General features: G+C 38.2%; 1 protein-coding gene and 1 pseudogene across 1 annotated transcript; one reads left to right on the forward strand and one right to left on the reverse strand.

Moving 5' to 3' along the window:
• The first annotated feature begins 1,153 nt into the window (after nt 1-1,153).
• Nucleotides 1,154-2,435, forward strand: LOC121976067 (probable aquaporin TIP2-2). Its single transcript, XM_042528061.1, has 3 exons — nt 1,154-1,478; nt 1,559-1,806; nt 1,882-2,435. Exons 1-3 carry the CDS (start codon nt 1,169-1,171, stop codon nt 2,242-2,244), a joined length of 921 nt encoding a protein of 306 aa, XP_042383995.1. The 5' UTR covers nt 1,154-1,168; the 3' UTR covers nt 2,245-2,435.
• A 7,712-nt stretch (nt 2,436-10,147) lies between these two features.
• Nucleotides 10,148-26,532, reverse strand: part of LOC121978537 — a 34,037-nt pseudogene continuing 17,652 nt past the window's right edge.

Here is a 26,532-nt window from a genome sequence, read left to right on the forward strand (position 1 = left end):
TAGGTGAGATCTCATGGACCTTATCTGTGTAACAGATAGGGTCCATGAATTTATACCTATCAGTGAAGTGGTCGATCATCTAGATCGCAAAGTACGATTTAGAGGATCCAATTACGATCCAGAGGATCCGGTCTCGTCTTTCCCTCTCACGTGCGCACAGCAAGCGTGGACACCTATTGTGCAGCGTAACATACTTTGTTTGTATAACAAATCAAGTTTATTCATATCCCAAAAAACATACATTTTGATAAATAAGTCAATAGTAAATGTTTTTGAACAATCTAAGTGGCGTTTCCTCAGCCCCATAAGAAATTTGCTAATGGAATTGAACCCCTAAATAAAAAGAGTATGAGCATCCAAAATGCCAAAGGATCCTTCTGTTTTTTCTTTTTTCTGAATTGGTTGTTAAAAAATATGGAACCGTCGCAGCTCCCCTACAACGGTCCACATCACATGAAAAGAGGTTTACTCTACCTTCCTGAGGTCCCAACGGCGGAATGGACGATTCCCTCTCACCCTTCCTCTGTCCTTTGTCAAAAGATCTATGCGGCAATTATTCCTCACGTTGGGGACCAAGAGCAATGTGATTTTCACAAAGCTTCGTATGGGTGTGATTAATTTTCCTTTATAAGAATTAAAGAGTATTAACTTCTTTGTGAAAATCTATAAAACCCCGAGGTGATCAATATCAAAAATCCAATTGAACTGAATAAATGGAACAAATTAAAACAGATTAAATCAAACCTTTTTTTTTTGGAAAAAATCTAACTGATATAATCTATTATAAAATTAATCAAAAATTTTAAAATCAGACTTCATGGATCGATCCGTAATACAAACTATTCAAATAACAGAGTACCAATTTTATCATCATAAATTTCTACGTCACCTTAATCGAAGTAATTGCAACAGATTTTTTTTTTTTTTGTTTAGACGACAAACTACCAGCGACCATTCATTTCTATATTTTTATTCAAAAAATGCTGCGACCGCTAATTTGTTTATTTATTCACCAAATTTATTTTATTATTAATTTACCAAAACAATGCTTGTCGTTGGTCTTCGTCAGGGCTGGCCCACCACGAGATGGTTCCATAGGCGGGTCGGCTGAGCGGGCCCCGCAAACGTAAATCATTGATGAGCTAATCGACAATCCCATCGCTGCCGCATGTCGGTGACAGCTGGCGTGCCGGCATTGGATGAGCTCGGCCTATTCCTCATCCACTCATTTCACCAACTGCTCCCCGCCCTACTTACGTCACCGCGTCAATATATATATGCGACCGCTCGTATATTCTCCCCCCATCCATCAGCATTCTTCGAGACAGGAGCTGACGATCGACGCCCGACGATGGCCGGAATCGCCTTTGGTCGCTTCGACGACTCCTTCAGCGCCAGCACGCTCAGGGCCTACCTCGCCGAGTTCATCTCCACGCTCCTCTTCGTCTTCGCCGGCGTCGGCTCCGCCATCGCCTACAGTATGTATTTATATATAATATACTACTACTGATTAATTAAATGAACGCGTGGATTTTAATTAACTGATTAATTGTTAAAGACAAGTTGACGTCGGACGCGGCGCTGGACCCGGCGGGGCTGGTGGCGGTGGCGGTGGCGCACGCGTTCGCGCTCTTCGTGACGGTGTCGATCAGCGCCAACATCTCCGGCGGGCACGTGAACCCGGCGGTGACATTCGGGCTGGCGCTGGGCGGCCACATCACCATCCTCACGGGCGTCTTCTACTGGGTGGCGCAGTTGCTCGGAGCCGTCGTCGGGGCTTTTCTCGTCAAGTTTACCACCGGACTTGTAATATATTTAATTAAACATCTTAAATTAAAAAAAAAAAAAAAATTTTACATTTAATAAAAATACGTTATACAGGAGACGCCGACGCATGGACTGGGAGCGGGGGTGGGCGCCGGCGAAGGGGTGGTGTTCGAGATAATCATCACCTTCGCGCTGGTGTACACGGTGTACGCAACGGCGGCGGACCCGAAGAAGGGGTCGCTGGGAACCATCGCCCCCATCGCCATCGGATTCATTGTGGGCGCCAACATCCTGGCGGCGGGCCCCTTCTCTGGTGGGTCCATGAACCCGGCGCGCTCGTTCGGGCCCGCCGTGGCCAGCGGGGACTTCTCGGCGCTGTGGATCTACTGGGTGGGCCCGCTGATCGGTGGGGGCCTGGCGGGGGTGGTCTACACCTACGCCTTCCTGACCTCCGACCACCAACTGCTTCCCCAATGAAACCGAAGGCGGCGACTGGTGAACAGATCAGTTGGTGAAGAAGAAGAAGAATAAATTATTGAAGTTGTTGATGGATGAGGAAGTGCGATGTAGCTGATGTGGATTTGTACTCTTTTTTTGTTTGCTCCATGTGTTGACTTTAATTGTTCCTCAAGCCGTCGTTTGTAAAAGATTCGATATGGTTGACCAAATCGGAGCTCGTTCTCTGAGAAAATAGGCCGCAAATCCTGGGCCATCACCTGCTCCAGCATTTACATAGATGGGAAAAATGATTCTCATCTATTTAAATAGGGATAATCCATAATATTTAACTAATGAATTAACAGGAGATCAGAATTAATCCAGAAATTCTAGACCTGAGGATCCTTACCCATCTTTTTTAGTCCAAGAACGGACTAGGAAAAATGGTCCAGAAGATCTCATCCTCTAAAAGTTGGAAAAAAAAAGTGAAATTCATTCACAAACATGATTAATTAATTTTTCAAATTTTAGTTTTCTGGAAAATAAGCAAGGTTAGAATTCAATGAATAAGATAATAATTTCATTGTATGGAAGCCTCCGCGGATTTATGCAGATAGAATCTGTATAATTATATGATATAATAGTTCTTGAATTTAATTTTGATGTGAAAATGACTCGTTGGGAAAAAAATATCTCATTTATTCAGACAGGGATCTTCTGGTCTAGGATCCTTGGACCACCCCTGATCCCCTATTAATTTATTAGTTAGATAAACTGGATCCCACTTGTTTAACAGGTAGAATCTAATTCATCCAACTAATGAATAGACAGACCTCTTCTTGTCCAAAATTTTTAGAGCAGGACCTCCATTTATCCCTTCCAGAATGTGTGAATGGGTGAGGGCATCACTTATTGATGCAATGAATAAGGTATGAAATATATTATTTGTTTGATAAATCTGTATCAATTAGAATTAATTTTAATTATTATCATTATGTATTATTCACTCTTTATATGTCTCATTAAAATCAGATAAAAAAAAGAGAGATCACTGTGAAATCTGAATTATTACTTCACAAATCTAGAAAAAATCTTTTAATTATGAGAGTCGAACAAATTCTATCCATTATGATGTAGTTTGAAGACATTGGACATATGTATATAAATTGAGATATTTTGTATATATTACTTATTTAAGTTGATGGATTGAATAAAAAAAAGTTTGGCATGTTCGATTGAAAGTGTAGAAGTTAAGACCGGAGAGATGGATAGATTGATACTATTTTATCTTTCCACTTGTTTGAAGGAACATATTAGACACAGGAGGAATAACTAAAATCTATATAAAAAAGAACAATATTATTAAAGTGTAAAATATTTATTTTTATAATATAAAAAATTTGAGATTCTAATGAAAAAACTTAATAATTATCAATCAATTTGACAAAATAAAAAAAATAAAACCATAACAACTATAAATAGTATAATTCTAGAATTCATTTTTTTAAAAAAAATATTTAAATTATAAATAATTAATTATGTAAAAATAAATAGGAAATTTTGTTTGTAACTTAAGATGCTTTTTGTGAGGACTAATCAGCCTTATAATGTAATCAATATTATATTACAAAATTTATTATTTTGTTTAGTTTAATTTAAAACATTTACGTTTGGTTGGGTGTAATGTAATCTTGCTTGTAATGTAATCAAATTTATAATGTAATGTAATGTAATCTTGATTACATTACTACGTTTGGTAATGTAATGTATATAATCTTTGATTACAAGGATGATTATATTCTTTTGTTTGATGTCCATTATTTTTTATAAAGAATGTAATTTGTATTATTATAAAATGACAAAAATATCCTGTGACCTCTACCGATGGCCGCCACACCTCTGTCGAAGCTTGCGGTAACCAACGGTCGTCGTCGTTGCCCTCCTCCGCCGACAGTCGCCACCAGCAACCGGCGGTGGCGCCCGACGGTGATCGTCGGCGGCGCCCGACAGTGATCGTCGGCGGCAGCGGTGGTTGGCGGGCGATGACCGGCCGTGGTTGCCGGTGGCGGCGGTCGGTGGTCGTCGGTGGGTGGCGGTGGTCGTCGGCGGCGGACGGTGGTCGCCGGCGACCGACGGACCACCGGCGGCCGGCGGTGGTCGCCGGCGGCCGGCGGTGGTCGCCGGCGGCCGGCGTCAACGACGACCGGCGGGGCAGGGCCGACGGTGGTGGGCAGCGACAGCCGATGGCAGTGGATGGCGACCACGGTGGACTAGGGGTATATTCGACATTTAAATTTTGGTTAAACGATGACCTCGTAATGTTATCCGATTACATAGTATTTGCTTTGTAACCAGATTACAAAACTTCACTACCTTTTGTAATCCAGATTACATTACATTACAAATTTAAAATTAAACCAAATAAAATAATAATATAATCCTGATTACATTACAAGGCAGATTACACCCTACCAAACGTAGCCTTAATGTAATATAATATGGATTACAAAAGACAATAAACTTTTATAATCTGGATTACAAAGTAAATACTATATAATCTGGATTATATTCCAACTCAAAGATTTAATATGTCAAATATACTCTTAGTTCATTTCTTACATCAATCGGTCGTTGCAGCCACCAATCGTCATCGTCGTCAATCGTCATCACCAGGCATTGCCATTCATCGTCGTAGGCCACTGTCGGTCGTTGGCGGCGGCGATCATCGCCATAGGCCACCGTCGGTCATCGGCGGCGACGACCATCGCCATAGGCCATCGCCGGTTGTCGTTGTCGTCATCGACCATCGCCACCACCGGTGGCCACCCTCCACCGTCGATCGTCGTCGACAAAGATCACAGGATATTTTTATCATTTTATAATAATATGAATTACATTTCTTATAAAAATAATGGACTTCAAATAAAAGAATGTAATCTATCTTATAATCAAAGATTACATGTATAGTATATAACTCTTTCACCAAACATAATATTAATTACATCATATTACAAATTTGATTACATTACAAACTTGATTACATTACATCCAATCAAATGTTTTAAGTATTTTGGATTATTTTTATAAAAGGATGAAGAAATTAAAAGAAATGTCTTGTATATACAATACAAGTATGATAGTTGAAACGAAGGAAAACATTAGTTATTCTTTGTCATGGTAAAATACTTTTATAACTTAAAATAAAATTTTATGAAATGAAAATATGTTATTTTATATGAAGCCAAATATTAGACACACAACACATAAGCTGAAGATACAAGTTATAAAAATAAATATATTAAAGTGGATATTAGAACATATAAGAAAAGATAAAATAAGAAAGGATAATGTTAGAGAGTTGAAGTTACATGATAATTGATTAAAAATTTATGGAGACATTTAATAGGATATGAATATGTAATTAGAAAATTATTACACGCCCTATAATAATATGTAAATTAAACAAGGAGACTATAATTGTTTTTTATTAACAATAATATAATAAAATAAAATTTATTTAAATATAAATAATAATATAGTAAAAAATAAATAAATAAAAAATCTATAGCCGACCACCACTAGAATAATATTTAATTATTATGGTTTATTATGGTGGTTGTTGATAAAATTTTTAAACAGGCAGTCTACATGATAGACAGCACATTCGCACTTCCAAAATAGACAATGTCAATGTTTAGCAGTGCATAAACAATTCTAATTGATATTTAGATTCATCGATCCATGTATGTGCATCATTTCAAACATCCATTGATATAATAATTATTGGCAACTCATTTAGTGATGCTTACCACGTTAGGTTAACGTTAGCAGCATAGAAGTAACCCAAATTTTCAAAGTACATGCAACCAATGATTTTGTCCCTTTTAAACAGTGCTATAAAGGGTTATAATATGAAATCTTAAAATTAAACCTCGACGTGTCTAGGGGTGAACATTTGATTAATTTGGTCTATAAATTAATCGAATTAATCGAAAATCGATTTAGTATTGACTAACTAAATCAAATCAAAGTTTTACTAAAACTAAATTAACCGAATCGATTATTTCGGTTAACACCGAATTAACTAAATTAGACCCGACCCCGGGCCGGGTCTGGCCCGGACCCGGCCCGGGCCCGTAACCGGGTCAACGGGTCGGTTGCCCGTTGACCCGGTTCGCCGGGTCGAACCGGAACCGGCCTGGCAAGTTGCCGGGCCGGTTCCGGTTCATGGGCTGTAAACCCGGCGAACCGCCGGTTAACCGGCGGGTTGAACCGGCGGTTCAGCCGCAAACAAATATTTTTTTTTTTTTAAACTGCTTGAACCGCCGGTTAACCGACGGTTCATAGTCGTTGGAACCGCCGGTTAACCGGCGGTTCGTAGCCGTTGGGAGGGTTTTTTGGATATTTTTTTTCAACGGTTAGGATCATTTGACCGTTTTTTGATCAATGACTATGATTTAGTGTCCGTTACTATCAAAATTCTATAAATAGAGAGCTCATTTCATCATTTTTCACACACATCTTCTCTACTCTTAATCTCATTTTCGTATTCTCTAATCTCTACACGCTTTCGTTTTCAATTTTCAATTACAATGGAAGGAGGTCGCGGAGGTGCATCATCTCGAGCTCGGAAGGGAAAACAAATAATGAATCCGCGGGAGGAGGACCCCAACATTCAATCCACCGATGATGAGATCAAACATCTTCCGAATCCGACACCCGAAACACAAGGAAGTACCGATGCAATTACTTCTAAGGTTCGGGAACTTCCTCCTCTAAAGTCTTCTATTTTTACTAAACATTTTGAGAAGGTCACTCTTCCGTCGGGAGAAATGCGTGCAAAATGTAAGCACTGCAATGCTTCCTACAAATTCCAAGCCGCCGGCGGCTATGGGTCGTTGAAACGACATGTAGAAACGAAGCACCCGACGGAATATGGACTCGACCGTTCTCAAACACAATTATCAAGATTTTCTTCAACTAGCGGTAGTACCAATTCCGGTTTATTTTTATATTCGGATAATAAATTAAGAGAATCATTAGCTAAATTTGTTTCCGTAGAACATCTTTCTTTTAGTTTTGGATCTAAATGCACATTTGAAGATTTTTGTAAATAATCTCTTAATCCATGTGCTAAACGTGTTCCTAGGACTACACTTACTCGTACAATTAAAAAATTAGTAAAACAAAGAAAAAAGAATTTAATTGATGAATTTAGTAAATTAGATAATAAAGTTTCTTTATGTTCCGATATTTGGAGTGATCATTGGCAAACACATTCGTATATGGGTGTGACTTGCCATTGGATCGATAACTCTTGGAACCTCCAAAAAAGATTATTAGCTTATAGAGTTTTTGATGAATCACATAATGCTCATAATATCGCACAATTATTATGTTTAATTTTAGAAGAATATGGTTTAACTCATAAAATATTTTCAATATCATTAGATAATGCTAGTTCTAATACCGCTTGTATAGATGATCTAAAATTTGTTTGTCAACCTATTATTGGAGGTTTATTTTTTCATATTCGTTGTGTATGCCATGTTTTAAATTTATGTGTTCAAGATGGTTTAAAAATTTTAGAAAGTTATATTAAACCAATTAGAATTGTAATTTCTTATTTATGGTCTCATCCATCTATAATGAAACAATGAGGTAGGTTTTGTAAAATTAATGGAATGAGACCTAAAAAATTTCCACGTGATGTACCAACACGTTGGAATTCAACATACCAATTATTACAAGATTCATTTCAATATAAAGAATTATTATGTTCATTTTTTGCACAAAATACTAATACTAATATATATTTATTTTCACAACAATGGAATATTTGTAGTAGTATTTGTGAAATTTTAAAAGTATTTAATGATGCAACCGAACAACTTTCCGGTGTTTATTATCCCACTGCTCAATTAGTTTTAGAAAATTTTTCTAATATAGTATTAGTTTTAAATGAACATATTAATAATGAATCTTTATCTCCTTGCATCTTAGCTATGAAAACTAAATGGGAAAAATATTTTTATTTAATTCCTGAAATTTATTTAATTGCATTTGCTTTAGATCCTAGATTTAAATTAGAAATTTTACCAGAAATGTTAACTTTATATTATGACGCTTTAATTCCAATTAAAGATTCTTCTTCCCCTGATCCAGTTAATATTATATATAATATTAGAATTTATTTATATGATATTTATAATCAATATTATGCAAAATATGGAACACAAATTAATATTTCTGAAATTCAACAAACTACTAGTAGTAATTTAAAACTTACAAAAGCACAACTCTTATTAAAAGAACAGACAAAACGTCCACGAGGATCCTCAAGTTCCACAAAGGAACTTGAGAATTATTTTATGACTTCTTTTGATTTTAATGAAGCAGATAGCGAAAACTTCGATATCTTAAAGTGGTGGTCACAGAAGGCTCAAAGCTTTCCCGTTCTCGCAAAAGAAATTTTAGCTTGTCCAGTGTCAACTGTTGCTGTGGAGCAGACGTTCAGTGCCGGCGGCAACATATTAGATGAACGACGATTAACTTTGTCTCCCGACTCATTGGAAGCCCAAGCATTACTGGACGATTGGACCAGAGCGGAGAAAAGAATCCAAGGAATGCAACTTCCAGATGACGAAGTTGAAGATTTTGATACTGAAGGAACAAATACGACAGGAACAGGAAATGGAAGTGAATGAAAATGTAAAAGGATAAAAATGTAAAAGAACTACGTGGGCTTTGATTCCCCTAAAGGGATACGTAGGCAACTTAAATAAGTGCAAGCCCTTTTTTCAATAAATTTTAATTTCTAATTTTTAATGTTTTGTTTAATTTTTAATTTTTATTTTTTTTAACATATTAATCTTGAACCGTGGCGAACCGTGACGAACCGTGAACCGAACCGTGAACCGGCGGTTCTGAACCGTGAACCGTAACCGTTTTGGGCTGTTAAGGTTAAGGGTCGACCTGCCTGGAACCATCGAACCGTCGGTTCCGAACCATGGTCAGGTCTAAACTAAATTTATTTAAAATAACAATAACAAGAATTTATACAAAATTAATATCAAATTAACCGAATTAACTGAATGCTCACTCACGTGTCTAAGTTTATCTTCTCTCATGTTTTGACCATATGTACTATTAATTAATAGTTATCCATAATTTACTTCCTTCGTATTAATCTAGAGACGGATTGATGGAGACATTAGGACATCTCCAATGTAAAGTTTTTAAAGAAGTTTGAAAATGAAAAAATTGAACAAAAATGTTTTAACTATTATGGATGCAAGGTTTGAGCTTTCTATTTCAAGAGCAGTAGTAAAATTTCAAAACTATTTTTTTCTTTGAAATTTATGTAATATGTATGTAGTCATGCAATTATATGTTATTAATTAGACTATTTAAAAATTATTTAGAATTTTTTAGAATTCTAACTATTGGAGTTATTTCAATAAATTTTTAGAATATTGATGTGGCGTGATGTGATATATTAGAATAATAAAAAAAACTTTTGTAAAATTTTAATCATGGGAGATGTCCTTAAAGGCAAGCTAATTGCCTTTTTTTTTTTTCACATGCAACCAATGATTTTAGTTGAAAAGTCTTCAGAAAGAAAAACAAAACACAACAATAATGCCTAATAGAATAAAGAATATTATCTTGTTCTTTCCCCGTGCTAAAGCTTTTAACTACTATAATTCCAGTGACATGTAAACCAGTGTGGATTTATAAGATTAACAAAGTCTTCTGCCTGAGTTGTTTTTCACGTGGTCGATTAGTGGTCGATTGAACAACCGCACTAAATCAACATTTGCACAAAATATATGAGAAAATGGAACAAATAAATAATTCAACCGTCCAAATTATTTTAAGCAGATTAGTTTCGAGACTAAATACATTGGAACAGATAACAAAATGCAACTCTTTTGTAGCACTTGGGAATTGTAAACCCATCAACAAATAATATAGTGGCGATTTAGAATTGTGTTCTTTGCTGATCGATCCACACTGGGCATCCTTTCAGGCTGTCATATTTTCTGAAGAACTTTACCGTTGCGCTGCAGAATTACAAACAAGAGCAAGTAGAAGATCTATGCAGGGATAAAGTAGATATGGACCAGTGAATTGCTAGCGAAGCTAACTCTATTTTTCAAGAAGAGGAATAGAGGCAAAATTCATTCCAAAAAATGTACCAGATAGAACAAATCATAATAGCCAAAGAAAAAAAAGAGAGAGAAGGATTAGAGGGGTTTAGTCCAATCATTAATAACCACCACAATATAGTTTGACCACAAGGCAAATCTAGAAGAACAGATCGAAAAGGAAAATGTAAAGCCATTATGAAGAAGCATAGGTCTTCACCTTCTTCGTTTGCTCACCATGCTAAAGACATGTTAGTTAAAAGAAAACAATACTTTCATCCTATTTCATGTCCACAAATTGACACTATTTTATCAACAAGCCAATGCTAAATCTAAGGGTCTATTTACATGGAACAAGGGAAAGAAAATCTACAGAGGGTGATCAATGAATGCACAACATCTAATCTAGTATGTTTACTTGATTGATGGAGGCTTATGCAGGAACGAAAAGGCATAAAGCAGAATATAATGAATATAATCAAATGACATTAAGAAATTAGACAATTCCATATTGTAATGGCAAAAGGTGAACCGCCACCCTAGCGGCCCCTTGGCCCCGGCCCCACAAGATTCCAGAGGGAGTAAATCACGGTTAATGCTGGGCAGGAAAGGTGACTGGGGGTCGAAGGAATTTTTGGCGCAGCAGACCAGGGTTTTATCCCCGAGTGCAACTGGCGACCTTCGACCCCACGACTTCAGTGGCAAGCTGCAGACACCTAACCAGCTGATCCAGCCCGTGGGGGCACAATTCCATATTGTAATGGTCTGTGCATACTTGGACAGAGGATAAATATATTATGAAGGAAAATATGACTTACATTGTAACGGTTGAGGTTTTCACCAGTTGAGAAGGGTGTAACATTAAAGGAGTCACGTCTATCTCTATGCAGGGCATTTAGACACTTGCAAATGAAGAAAAGAAGCATAGCTCCCAGAAGAAGCATCATGATAATCTCCAAGATTATTATATATCTAAGCACTGCAAAATGTCAAGGAAACCTGTTAAAATAATAATACCAGATTATCCTCTATCTAGTGACTGGTGCAGAGGTAACAAGTTACCTAAATTGAATTTTTGATGGCTACTGATGATCATTTCGGATTTATATATATATATATATATATATATATATATAGATTAAAATGAAACTTGTTTTTGATAAGACACTGAAAAAAAGTACTAAAAAAATGATAACAGAAAAGGTACCAAGAACTTCCAAACGATGTACCGGCCTTCTTTTTATAAGACTCACGATAACCTCATTACAAAGTGGCATCGATGTCATCTCTGAACAATCAGGATAGCATCCATAATTTCCCAAATCATTCACCTTTAGAGTCAATACTGCATCATTTCCCCTATCCTGTTACAGAATATTGAAGTTAAATTTTTTAGAAATACTAAATCACTGGATATAACTTACATAAGTGATCAGACGTAATGGCCTTTGTAGGCAAAATAAAATTCTAGGGTTATGAACAGGCCTAAATGATAAAGTTTTATTCCACAAATTTCTTATAATAAGGACACTATAGTCAAACATGAGTTTAGAAGACTGTTGGGTTTAAGACAATCGTTTACATCATAAGCAAAGAAACACAAATATTACCAATTTTGTGTAATTTTAAATTCCCATGGTATTCTTTTTCTTTTCTGCTTCTCTTTTAAGACCAGAGTACACTATATTATGCACTTACTTGATAGTGCAACTGTTGTATTGCACTGTTACAGTCACTAATTGTTCCACGGAATCTAAGTCCTTTTCCTTTAAGAACAAAATGGTTGGATATTGTCACAAAAGTCTGAAGAGGCTGCCATTGATTGCTACCTTGAATCTTCAGTTCGGATGAACTAATGAGATTTACTGGCAGAGTAGTTGACAAGGTCCCTTCATTTACTTCCATTGATATCATTACAATGAAAAGGGATTTGTTACCTGTCACATAAGCATAGTAACCAGTGTAGTAAGAATCTATAAGTTTTAATTCCCATGATCTTGACAGCTAAAGGATTTGACTGCAATAACATCTCCAAGAGGCCCAAACATTATGGTGGATTTACCAAAATTGCACAATCTTGCTTTAAAAAAAAAAGTGAAAAAAAGGGGACACTGTGTCACGAAATATTTGCCCAGGAAAACAGAAATGCAGAGTCTGCAATAAATTTGAAATGCAATTTCATTGGACCTTATATTTCCATGCAGGAATGTTAGTTACAAAGCAACTAATGTTCTGCTGATGACTTGAAACTTCATTACTCTATCAAAGTATGTAACAGAGATTGTGCACATTCAGCTTGATAATTCTGAATACTTACAAGACAAGACAAAGTTTCAATATTTGCGCTGGGCCCTATCATTTCAAGACCTTAAAAGCCCCATTTGTGGCAAACCCAATCATTTTTAGTTTGTATGTATATCAGCATTGTAGTCCAAATTCCAGGAATAACAAGGGTAAAAACTAAAGTGCATCTCTACTAAAGCTCAGTTATCAATTTGTAAAGTTTGATAGAGCTTTCCATTTTGAAACTTCACAGTCATCATATTATTCTTCCCCTGAATAATACCTTCAAATATAAAATTACCTGAAAAATTGAAAATGTCTGAATCAACAATAACTAACTCAAACACATCTCTTTGTTTTTCAAAAAGATGATGCCCGTTGCTTGCTTCCTTGCTTTCCAAATTTATAAATTTAGGAGCATTGATAGTAGGAATGTCATTTATTGGTGCAACAAAAGCTGGAACACGAGCCTCTTGTACTCCATTATCATTCATGGCATTCAAAGTGATTATATCATTCCCATAGAAGTTCTCGTTACTGCATGATATTAGAACCATTCACATAAAAGAAGGTTATGTAAACCATAAGTGAGAAATTAGCTTATGTACTAGGAAAATAGTCAATCTATAAAGCTCAATCTCATATATTTAGTTACTTATGCCATATTTGAGGTGACCACTTGTCCAAAAGATTAATCTATCAGGAAAGAGATCACCCTATGCTTATACATTGTTAATAGCTTAAGCTACAATAGGATTTATTCCTTGCACCATAAGAAATTTAACATGAGAGGGTTAGGGTGCGAAGATCACACCTGGCACAATGTTGGGGGCTTCAACTAGAAGGGGCCTATTCCCACTGTTATGAAGACTTGCTCACTCTTGCCCCTCCTTGAGATTTTCACTCTCAAAATCCACATGCCTCTTCGTCGACTCTAGGATGCTGATGATGGTTCCAGGCCTATACCTCATCCTACCTCAAATACGAGTAAGATCTTATTATTAGGTTGATCCTTCTACTGCCAAGAATAGGTTGTGTCCCTCCACAATCTTTGAAGTTCATCAGCTTCCTATGTAGTAAATGCTGCAATTGTTTTGGGAGGGACCGTCAAGATGTTGCTCACAAGTTGGAGTTGTTGGCGATGTAGACAACATAGACATTGCGATATTATCAATGCCACACCAACCGCATACCCATGAAGAACCTTAAAACCCTTTGTAACCATCAGACGTGGCCCTTGGAGATTGCATCACCTTCTTCGGTTCATTTTCTTACCCCCTTTCATGAGGATGCAATCAACTTTATCCTCCACAACATTTCATTAGAGTGGGAATGGAGCCCTCTTTATTGTGGCAGAGATAAATAATTCTTGAAATTCTCACAAAGGAAATGTCTGCCTAGGTGACTATCCATCAGGGAATGCGTGCCAATAACTCCTAATCCATTGTCAGCATTAACCACCTGCAAAGGAAGACAATCTAGATTGCTTGACATGGGTGATGAATATCTGCAATGGAAACTTGCCATTCTTGGCTTGGAATTTTTATATAATGGAAACCAGTGTCTCTTCCTTTAATCTCATTAACGATATTGATGAGGACTGCCAGTTGGGGATCCATTGTGAAGATTATCGACTTCGACTTTGAGTAAAATGTGGGTGAGAGAATAGCCCTAATGTAGTTTACATCTATATGGTTGAACCAATATACCACATCCATATTATGGTAATTTTGGTTCAGAAGGTATGGGCTTCAACCTCTTTGTTCTCCTAGATGAATCTCAGAGAGTCGAACCAACATGATAACTTCACATGCTAGACATGAGAATTTGATCAACGTGGAGCTGACAATGTCATTGGGTTGATACACCATTTTTTGTCTAAAGCTGACAATGTCATTGGGTTGATACACCATTTTTTGTCTAGACATGTCAACTCAATCTCCCCCCCATAATACTCCTCACTGAGGTGTTGAATGTCTATAATATGACAGAATCAAATTTTGGGAGGGTTTTGGACTTTGCTTTGCTTCTAAAAGCTCTAGAATGGACATTGTTCCAAAGTGAGCATAAGTTGGCTTTTGGTCCTCATTGATTAGGCACTATAGTCTGCAGTCTTACCATTGACCTTCCTTCCATGATTAGCATGTTATAAAACATCCCCTTTTGGCTTTTGATGAGGAATGGATCATGCCTTTCCCCTTGGTTTTGCTCTGCTAGATGATATGCTTTTCTGTTCAGTCGAGAGGGGACACATAACTTCATCCTACATTCATGGTAGCGGCAAGTTCTATTCTGCTTCAAAATATTAAAGAGATTGGTACTGTTCTCTTGTCTTGGGGTATAGTAGTGCGACATGGTTTTGAGTTATGGTTTGAACCTGGACATATGTTCAACTTATTCTGAGCCCAATGTTTAGCCCCCTTTCATCACGATGTTAAAGAGACTCTTGGGTTCTGCTGCTTTATAGGCAAAATCCTTCTACCTTCTATGTACGTACTATGTTATAATTACAGTAATTCATTCAGTAGGTTGACCTCATCTAGCTGAAGCAAGTCTAATGACTTTTATCACGATTTGCTTAGATACGAGGACTAACCCGTTTACTTTATTAGACTTAGCTATTGAATTAAAATGCTTAAAGTTAAGTTAATAGTAGACCATTTCTGTAAGTTTATTAATTCATTTATTAGCTTATAACTCCACATGCGAGCTTGCATTGGGTATCTTAGTCTCCCCTCTTTTGGATTGTTGTCCTCGTCGAGACCCAGTCTTAACTCATAGTCCATAATTACCCTTAATTAGGGTCTGAGGTCAATTGGCGGTTCTTCAAACAATGTACTAGGCCTATGATTAGATCGATTTTGATGTCAACTTTCACGACTCATCCAAATGAGATACCCAACCTAATAACTGTTGGATCTTTATCCACAATATGTCAGAGGGACAGGACAGTACTTACTTATCTGTCAAGATGGCTTGAGCTGATAATCTAAAGTTGTCGGTTTGGCTGAGTAGGCCGATCGCCAATGTTGTCTGGAGCTACCCAAGTCCGTGTCGGAGAGGGAATTTGTCAAGATGCCGATTCACTAAGTTGTCGAGTTGGCGAGTGCTCTAAGTGTTGAATCAAGAAAGTTGATATTGAAGGCTTGAGATGAACGCCGAACAAACTCGAAGCCTGAGTCCGAGGTGCGTGAGGGGCGTCACCCGAGGAACAAAGACACCAAGTCCTGCAGCGAGGCAGTCTCCTTAAAACATATTCGTCCCTCGGTGCTAAGAGGTCACGCTTGGGCGTCTATTTCCCAGGATAAAACGGCAAGACCACAACACAACCTATCACAGGTTGACGTGGCGAACTGAGCATATACCTGAATGCTATCACGAATGTATGCTGAGCGAAGAATTGCACGACAAAACGAAAGGAGGAAGAAAACGAGGGAATCTCTCTTTTCCTTTTTCTTTTTCCTTGCTCTCTGTGTCTGCTCTTGCTTTCTTCTCACGAAGAATAGCTAATTTGGCGCACACAGAATCATAATTGCTTCTAGTTCTTTTTCTTTACTCAAGGTATCCCTTCTTATAAGGAGTGTTCTTAACTTTAGGCAATGACATGTGGCCAGCTACGTGTTTGAGAGCATGTAAAAATAACATGCAAAGCAACAACAAGCCACACGCATGCATTGGCACGAGCTTGAGCATGTATTGTGGCATGCATGCTTTGCATGGCCAACACATTGCATTCAAGCCAGGTGGCATGCTCCTGCTGAGCCACACGGATTGAGCATGTAAAAGAGATTAGTAGCAAAGTCTGACTGATTCACGTGAATATATTGTATCCCGACCGCGGTCCGTTACATGTAATAGTATTCACACAAGAACTCTTGGGTTGGTGTAATCCAGACCCTGGATTCACACCCCCTCTTCACAATCGATCAGTTGTAATGTCACTTAACTAATGTGGGACTAATAACCCATAAGTCGTGTTTCCATTCACATTTCACATTTTTCCAACAATCCCCCACATGAGAAACAAGGTATGTGATAGCCTTTGACAGTTGAGTCATGTATAGGATAGGTAGGTGTTACCCTTTGAACCTTCCCTTGTGAAAATTTGTTGGTTACTGGCTAATCAGTAGATGTGATGTTTTTGAACTATTCTGACGTTTGTGTAAGCATGGATAGATCTCAAACAAAACTCTCCCTGATATAGCTCAGGTCCCATGAGTGTATTCATTCATGGCCATGAACACGCCTGATTCTGTGAGAAGCGCTAATAATTGTGCCTCCAATTCTTTTTAAAGAGGCCCTACTTCTTTCTCACATAGGTGATCTCTCGAGAGTATTTTTCCATTACTCCACTGCGATCATTAAAAGCAAAAATGCTTACCCTTCATTTGATCGCTGATTCATCGGGTCATGCCCCCACAGTGATTGCCTTTCAGTGCAGTTAGGTTGTCCCTTTGAACCTAATTCTTGAGATCTCTAGTCAGCATAGGTTGGGTTTCCTTTGCACCTACAGTTGGCATCGACACTTACATCAAGCTCATTCCTCGCGATGAACTAACAATTAACTCTCTGTTTAACTATTTGGTTAGCAGATCTGCTAAGTTATCCTTTGACTGTATATAGTCAATAGTGATAACTCCCGTTGAGAGTAGTTGTCTAATAGTATTGTGTCTATGACGTATATATCGAGATTTACCATTATACAGATGACTCTGGCCCGACCAATTGCAGATTGACTATCATAATGTATACAAATTGTCGGCACAGGTTTCGACCATCCAGGAATATCTTCTAAGAATTGTTGTAACCATTCAACCTCTTCATCACATTTGTCAAGAGCTACAAACTCAGATTCCATTATGGATCTAGCTATTATGGTTTGCTTAGAAGATTTCCATAAAATGACTACACTTTCCAAAGTAAATACATATCCACTTGTGGACTTAAAGTCTTTCATGCCCGATATCCAATTTGTTTCTCTGTATCCTTCGATCACAGCAGGATATCTCATGTAGTGCAGTCCATAATTACGAGTATACAGCAAGTACCTAAGTACTTGTTATCCCTTTCCAGTGCTCAACACCGGGATCACTCGTGTATCTACTGAGTTTGCTTACTACATAGGCTAAGTTTAGTCGTGTACAACTCATTAAATACATCATACTTCGAATCACCCTGGAGTACTCTATCTGAGAGATACTTGTAGCTTAAGTTTTCGATAAATGTTGACTCATATCTAGCAGAGTCCATGCCAACGCAGTATCACTTTTGTTGAATTTTTCAAAAATCTTGTCCACATATGAGACTGACTGAGAACAAGTTCTGCTGCTATTCTAAGAATCTTAATTCCTAGAATTACATCAGCTAGGCTCATGTCTTTCATATCAAATCTTGAGTTCAACATAGTTTTAGTGGATTTGATTATCTTATCATTACTCCCAATGATAAGGATGTCATCTTTATATAAACATAACATGACATAGTCATTTCATGTAGTTTTCATATAGATGCATTTATCACATTCATTGATCTGAAATCCATTTTCCTTCATGACATTATCAAACTTTTCATGTCATTGTTTCGGAGCTTGTTTCAAGCCATATAACTACTTAACTAATCTACAAACCTTATTTTTCCGCCCTAGCACATAAAACCCTTTAGGTTGCTCCATGTTCATTTCCTCTTCTAAACTACAATTTAGAAAAGCGGTCTTTACATCCATTTGATGGATCTCCAAATTCCATAGAGTAGCGATAGCGAACAATACTCTAATGGATGTTATTCTTGATACCAGAGAATACGTATCAAAGTAATCAAGACCTTCTTGTTGTCGATAACCTTTAATTACCAATCTAGCCTTGTACTCATCAATCGTGTCATCTGATTTCCTTTTCTTTTTTAAAATCCACTTGCAACCGAGTGGTTTATTTCCCGGAAGAAGAACCACAAGTTCCTAGGTATAGTTTTGTAAGATAGAATCAATTTCAGAAGCAATTGCCTCTTTCTATTGAGGTCTCGTAGAATAACTTACTGCTTTTGAATAACTGTAGGGATCACTTTCTAACATGAAAGTGATAAAATCCATTCCGAAGGATTTTTCCACACGAGATCTTTTGCTTCGTCTGAGCTCAACCTCAATAGGTTCATTAGCTTCTTCTTTTCTTTGTGTTTCATATGTCCGTTTTGAGGAGCTAGCTTCCTCTTGGGTCTTGTACGAAAACACATGTTCAAAGAAAGAGACATTTCGTGATTCAATAATCGAGTTCTTGTGTATCTCCGATACTTGAGATTCAAATACAAGGAACCTATAAGCACTGTTGTTATGTGCATAGCTAAGAAATATGCAATCAACAGTCTTTGACCCTATCTTAATCCTCTTCGGATCAGGAACCAACACTTTGGCAAGACACCCCCATAATTTCAAGTATTAGTAGGATGATTGTCTTCTACCCCACAACTCATACGGGTTTTTTTTTTCTATTTTCTTTCGAGGTACCTTATTTAAAAGGTAATTAGCTGTTAGTACAGCTTCCTCCACATTTGCTCTGGTAGTATAAAAGAGCATTCATCATCTCTTTTAGAGTACGATTCTTTCACTCAGCAACACCATTTTGTTGAGAAGAATAGGGAGTTGTTTCGTGTCTGACCCGTGTTCAGCACAAAACTTAGCGAATAGTAATACATATTCACCGCCTCGATCACTTCGAACTACCTTAATTTTCCTATTAAGTTGATTTTCAACCTCACTATTGTAGAAAATAAATTTCTCTATAACTTCATCCTTACTTTGAAGAAGATACACATAGTCGTATTTTGTGTGATCATCTACAAAAGTGATGAAGTATTAATCCCACCACATGTCGATGTTCCTTTAATATCGCACACGTCGGTGTGAATTAGGCTGAGTGGTTCAGTGCTTCTTTCAACATGTTGAAAGGATGACTTTGCCATATTTGCTTCAACACACGTCTTACACTTGTGTTCTGAGTCAAGGTGAAAAGTAGGTATGTTGTGCATGTTACTTAATCTACGTAAAACATCATAGTTCACATGTCCAAGTCTACCATGCCATAAACTGGAAGACTCAAGCATATACACAGAAGAGTTTTTGGCTTTATTTATCTTAGGCTGAATGACTATTATATTGAGCTTAAAGAGTGTATCATTTACATAGCCTCTTCCTATAAACATTCCATGTCTGGACAGCACAACCCAGTTTGACTCAAACACAATCCGTAACCCATGCTCAAAAAGAAGCGATCCGGATACCAGATTTTTTCAAATCTCTGGTACATATAACACCTTGTTCAATGTTAGCTCCTTGCCAGAGGTCATATTCAGCACCAATTTCCTATGGCCCTGAATGTCCGAGGTTGCTGAATTGCCCATGAACAACATCTTTGACTTCTTTAAAGTTGTGGAGTAGCTCCTTGTTGCAACAAACATGTCTGGTGGTACAGGTATCGATCCACCATTTTCATGGGTTGGACCCTATCAAGTTCACTTCAAAGGCCATGGCAAAGAGGTCTATGTCTGGTTCCTCATTCAAGTTGGTCTCCTGCTTCTTCTTTGATTTTTTATACTTCGAAGTTGTGACCAACTCGATTACAGTTATAGCATTGTCCAGAGAATTTTTTTCTTGAAGCTGTCTCCTCTGGGTGTCATCTTGGAAGATTTGGCATTCTTCCGTTTCGAGTTTTGACCGTGTTCGACCACGTTGGCTTTTATTGGAGCCTGAGAGAATAGTTTCCTATCTGAACTCTTGTTGTCTTCCTCAATTCAAATTCTTACAAGTTCTTCTATATTCATCTCTTTCCGCTTATGCTTCAAGTAATTCTTAAAATCCTTCCGGCCAGAAGGCAATTTCTCAATGATTGCTGCCACCTGAAAGGTTTCACTTGGCATCATGCCTTTTGAGTGGATCTCTTACCAAATCACTTGAAGCTCCTGAACTTAGCTAATCACCGACTTGGAGTCAATCATTTTATAGTGCAGAAGCGGCCAACAATGAATTTTGGCCCCAACATCCTCCAATTTGTATGTCTTATCCAGGGACTCCCACAGCTCCTTTACCATTTTTTTTCTCACAGTACACAATATACAGCGAGTCGGCAAGACTGTTGAGAATGTAGTTTCGACATAAGTGTAGGATCGAAAAGAATTTAGATATCTCCACAATTGCATGATATTGTCCACTTTGGGCCTAAGCCCTCATGGTTTTGCTCTTGGGCTCTCCCCAAAAGGCCTCATGCCAATGGAGATATCTTTTCTCTTATAAACCCATGATCTTTCCCATGTGTTTCCAATATGGGACTATGTTTGCAACCTTGCAACCCCAACAATCCCCCCCTCAAACAAAGGACCATAGGCTTCCCACGTCCGATCCTCGACCCACCAGGTCTTCCTGCCCCTCGGTCTACCCGACCTACTAGGACTTCCTTGCCTAGCCGCAACTAGGACTTCCTGCCCCTCGGTCCACCCGACCTACTAGGACTTTCCTTGCCTAGCCGCAACTAGGACTTCCTGCCTGGTGTCTGGTCCTCTTGATCCGAACATAGGAGCCCCCACTTTCTTTGTTCGAGGTCAATATTGTACTCACATGGTTCAATCAGACCATAGCTCTTGTGCACAGTCGGTGGTTAAACCTTCTGGTTTTGCTCTTGGGCCTAAGCCCTCATGGTTTTGCTCTTGGGCTCTACCCAAAAGACCTCATGCCAATGGAGATATCTTTTCTCTTATAAACCCATGATCTTTCCCATGTGTTTCCAATATGGGACTATGTTTGCAACCTTGCAACCCCAACAATAAGAACTTAGACTCATTCCATTTGTTGAATGCAATGATGTTTTTCACATCATTTACACGTTCCTCAGTCAAGATCCGTGCTAGGTTCAACGTGATCAGGTAGAAGAGCATCTTGCTGTCACCGCTTAAGTTCAACTTGGTGAACTTCTCTGGATTTTCCCTATATGTAATTGAAACATTTCCAATTGGGGCTGAGGAGGTCGGCACATGTTGACCTTGTTACATCTCAACATCTTCTGCGGTCATCTCAACAGGACAAACCTGTTTTAAGATTGTTGGATCTTTATCCACAATCTACCGGAGGGACAAGACAATACTTATCTGTCAAGATGGCTTGAACTGATAATCTCAAGCTGTCGACCTGGCTGAGTAGGTTGATCGCCAATGTCGTCCGGAGCTACCCAAGTCCGTGTCGGAGAGGGAATTTGTCAAGATGGCGATTCACCAAGTTGTCGAGTCAGCGAATGCTCCGAGTGTTGAATCAAGGAAGTTGATGTCGAAGGCTCGAGACGAACACCGAACAAACTCGGAGCCTGAGTCTGAGGTGCATGAGGGGCGTCACTCGAGGAACAAAGACGCTGTGTCTTGCAGTGAGGCAATCTGCTTAAAACAGATTCATCGCCTCCGACGGTGCTAAGAGGTAACGCTTGGACGTCTTTTTCCCATGATAAAATAGCGAGATCACGACACAACCTAACATAGGTTGACGTAGCGAACTGAGCATATACCTAAATGTTATCACGAATGTCTGTCGAGCGAAGAATTGCACAGCAGAATGAAAGGAGGAAGAAACAAGGGAATCTATCTCTTTTCCTTTTCTTTTTCCTTGCTCTCTCTGCTCTTGCTTTCTTCTCACGAAGAATAGCTAATTTGGCGCACACAGAATCAAAATTGCTTCTAGTTCTTTTTTTTTGCTCAAGACATCCCTTCTTATAAGGAGTGTTCTTAACTTAAGGCAATGACATGTGGCCAGCTACATGTTCGAGAGCATGTAAAGATAACATGCAAAGTAACAACAAGCCACATGCATGCATTGTGGCATGCATGCTTTGCATGGCCAACACATGGCATTCAAGCTAGGCGGCATGCTCCTGCTAGCCACACGGACTGAGCACGTAAAAGAGATTAGTGGCAAAGTCTGACTGATTCACGTGGATACATTGTATCTCTACCGTGGTCCGTTAAGTGCAGTAGTATTCACACAAGAACTCTTGGGTTGATGTAATCCGGGCCTTGAATTCACACCCCCTCTGCACAATCGATCAGTTGTAATGTCACTCAACCAATATGGGACTAATAATCTATAAGTCGTGTTTCCATTCACATTTCACATTTTTCCAACAATAACTTCATTAAACCCAATCCAACGTGCTAAAACCTCAATTAATAGTAGCTCAACGATATAAAATTATGATTCCCTTTAGCCTATAATTCCGCATATATGGTTATTGTATTTTTTTTATCAATCAATTCATGAGATCCCAATTTTTCAACAAATCACTCAGGCGTGTTAATATTTTGTTCAAGGCATATTTTATATGGTTAAAATAACTTATGGAAGAAATGTAATATGCTAATTTCATGATGTGAAAATGGATCCTTGCAATTCAAACTTTTCTTAATAAAAAGTTAGGTATACGTGAGCCTAGTGCCCGACTCCTAATGACTCTTTGCCATATCTTCGTACTTGTTAATCAACCATTAAAGGGTGCAAATTTTGACTATTTTTAATTTTGAGGGTTTGCAATTACATGTGGTACTGAAAAGAGCAACATAGGAACACGATTATATTGCTTCTATTCCATGTATAGGTCAAAATACGTTCTAATAAAAATGGAAGCAAGTTAATATTTAACAATGCCATGCTACAAGTATACTCATTATTCAGCTAAAATTCCTGTCTAAATACAACGGAGACCCATATCCACATGTGATAAAATCTAGTGTTAAGTTGTACAATAGGTAATAAGTTCTACAACACATAAAAGGAACTTAAAGTTGTATTTGGACATCAAGGTTTCTAATGGACAAAAGAGCAATTGTCCACATGGAATCAGGAAATAATAGCATCTATTATGCAGTATGAATGCATGGCAATTGTATCATAATGACAAAAATTAAGTTCCAAGGATCAGCATATTACCCAAGATATTGAAGATACTTCAAGGCAGAATTAATCGGTTCTACATAGCCAGAAATTACTAACTCCTTCCGTGCTACATCTCCCCTGCTTACTGAAAAAAAGTTCCCTTGCTTTTGGTGAATCTGCATTTGGATCGGAGAAAAAAAGATATTCCCTGATTTTGCTCTTATTGCAAGAGAGATATTTTGCTTATCATCCGAGTATATCATTTCGAATCCAGGAAAACCACTGTCAAGCATCATAGTTTGTGTGCATTCTCAAATTAAAAAAGGATTGAGAGAGTTTGAAGCCAATCTTATTTCAGATAATGGACACTTAATTCTTCAATTATATAATTTCAGAAAGGAGACTGACCCAAATTGAGGGCTTATTATGTCTTCAATTACATGCAATTTCTCAGGTAAAGAAATAAACTGAGGTGGCTTGCAGAGGACAAATATGAAGACCATGGCAGTAGCAATATTCTTGTTGATATCACAGAATGTATAAGAAAAAAAATCTTCACCAAAGAATCCCTGGTAAGGAGTGTACCGAAACAGTTGCCCATATTGCACCAGTGATCCATGAATTGGCTTTCAAGGGCAATATCGAAAATATGATTTCAATATTAATGTCACATGAATGAATCATATATATAAAATGCTATATTTGCAATTATGCAGCTAGCAAAGTGGAAGTCGAAAGAATGGAGGTAATCTTCTCTAAGTAATTGGATTTAAAGAAATAAAAATGTCACATATGATATAGGTGATATCGGGCTTGGCCATACAATTATGAAGAAAACCATTGTAGCATGCATCAATATCTGGCATGGGATTTGATTCAACTGCCTTCACCTCTTCATAGTACATACCATTAACATCCAACTGACAATCATATCTGACAAATAACTAGACGAACATAAAAAAGCATTGAATGCAAACTCTACTATCCTACGTCAATGCAACAAAAGTTGGCTGGTGCAACCATACAAGGCATCATACTTCTAAAGATCCATCTTCCAAAGGCTATCTCAAATAGCTGGAATCCTCATTTGCTAATACCTCTTTCTCTCTAAACCCCACTTTTAAGTTGTGAAGCAGTGAAAAGAAGTTGTAATTCAAGAAAAAAAGAAAACAATCAATAGTAATCAATTGGATCAGGTTCATAGTACCAACGAAAAACATCATGATGATGCCAAAAATGGTATTCTTTGATAAATGTTCTTCCACATCAACTTATTGTCAAACATTGGTTCAAAACTTCTTTCTTATTATTGTTCTGGGTATCTGGCCTATAACAAATATAAATGTAGTGCATAACTAGTACAGAGGTGGAGATTGGAGACAGTCTTTGGCACATGAGTTTATCATTGAATTTCAATATAAAGTTGAAAAAAGAATTATATTTGTCTTGTTATTTGGGGTTGATCCTCTCATTAACTCTTTAACATAGAGAATCGAGTAGTCAGCTCAAACGCTAGAATGACAACATCCTGCATTAGTTAAGAATATAAATGTACGAGTGGGGTCCAGTCCTAAGGGCTTACAATTTTGGAATAAGTGGTAACTCAAATTTAACTGGCATGAGGGCAGTAGGTTTTGTTAGAGCAATCTAGGTGCCCTAGGTTTTGATGTTTGGGCAAAGGTTTAAGTTAGATTTATTATTGTATTTAATATACATTGTGAGTATGCAGGATAGGTACAACAAGGAAAGTTTAAGTGTGATCTTGGCAAAGGAGAAAAGTCCAAGAAGAGTCTTGGCAGTGTAAGTCCAAGTATGTAGTATTGGCAACGTAAGTCCAAGTGTGACTTGGCAATGATTGAAGTTCGGGAGGTGAGGAGTCTCTTGGCAAAGGAAGACCCGACAACAAGGACAAAGCCGAAGGAAGCTTCAGAAGGCAAGGCGTGAAGAATGGGGAGGCATCCGAGGAACGCGAGACTGAAGGAGAAGGCTAGAAGGATAGGTCTAGGTTGGTCTGGCGAGGACGAGTGCTGAGTGAATGTACTTGGGGGTCAAATCCTAGGGTTAGGGTTTGACCAGTTGAGTGGGGCAAAGCACAAAATGTTTCTGTGCCCGATGGTTACGAAAACAATCGTTTGGCTATGTAGCAGTCAACTGTTATGGTAGCAATCAGTTGACTATTATTGTAGCAGTCGACTGGTACACTGTACCAGTCGACTGATATATTGTAGCAGTCGACTGGTATTGAGTCATTAGCCTGTAACGGTCAAATTCCACTTAGGACCAGTCGATTGGTGTCTTTACTAGTCAACTGGTGGTGGAAAAATACCTTCGTGTTTTCCTCCCGAGCTCTATTTGATAGAGCTCGGGGTGCTTGTGCATGGTTGACAAAATTAGTGGTGGTTAACCCTAATTAGTTTCCAAGTGCTCAAGTGATCTAGTGTGGTCTTGTGCGAGTTGTGGTGAGGTTTCTCCACCCACAAGGAGCTGAGTGAGCTAGCCAGAGTTTGCCAGGGATTGATCCACCGACGGATTGAGGTTTCGTCCACCTTATGGACACCCAGTGGAGTAGGAGCCTTAATCTCCGAACCACAATAAAAGAACGTGTATTGGTTTGCTTTCTTGTTTATTATTTTCTAGAGTTAGCTTTCCTTTTGTTTGTTAGTATTTTTGTTTCCGCTGCGACTAACAATTGTAGGAAGCTATTCACCTCCTCTATTGGGTGTCAAGGTCCCAACAATTGGTATCAGAGCTTGGTCGCTTTTTGTTAGACTAATCGCCAAAGGAGCAACCGCTAGAGAAGAAGATAGAGTCGGAGGGACCTCTCGGATGGGACATCCAGATCCCACCTCCATATGAACGTGAAGACTTCAACTATTGGAAGTCGCGCTTGGAGACATGGTTCTAAATGGATTGGAACCATTGGATGGCATCGGAGGAGTCATTCAAGACTCCAATCGACAAAAAGGGAAAACGCCTCCGGCCTCAGTATTGGATCGAGGA

This window comes from Zingiber officinale, chromosome 4B (assembly GCF_018446385.1).
Source record: "Zingiber officinale cultivar Zhangliang chromosome 4B, Zo_v1.1, whole genome shotgun sequence".
NCBI classification, from domain to species: domain Eukaryota; kingdom Viridiplantae; phylum Streptophyta; class Magnoliopsida; order Zingiberales; family Zingiberaceae; genus Zingiber; species Zingiber officinale.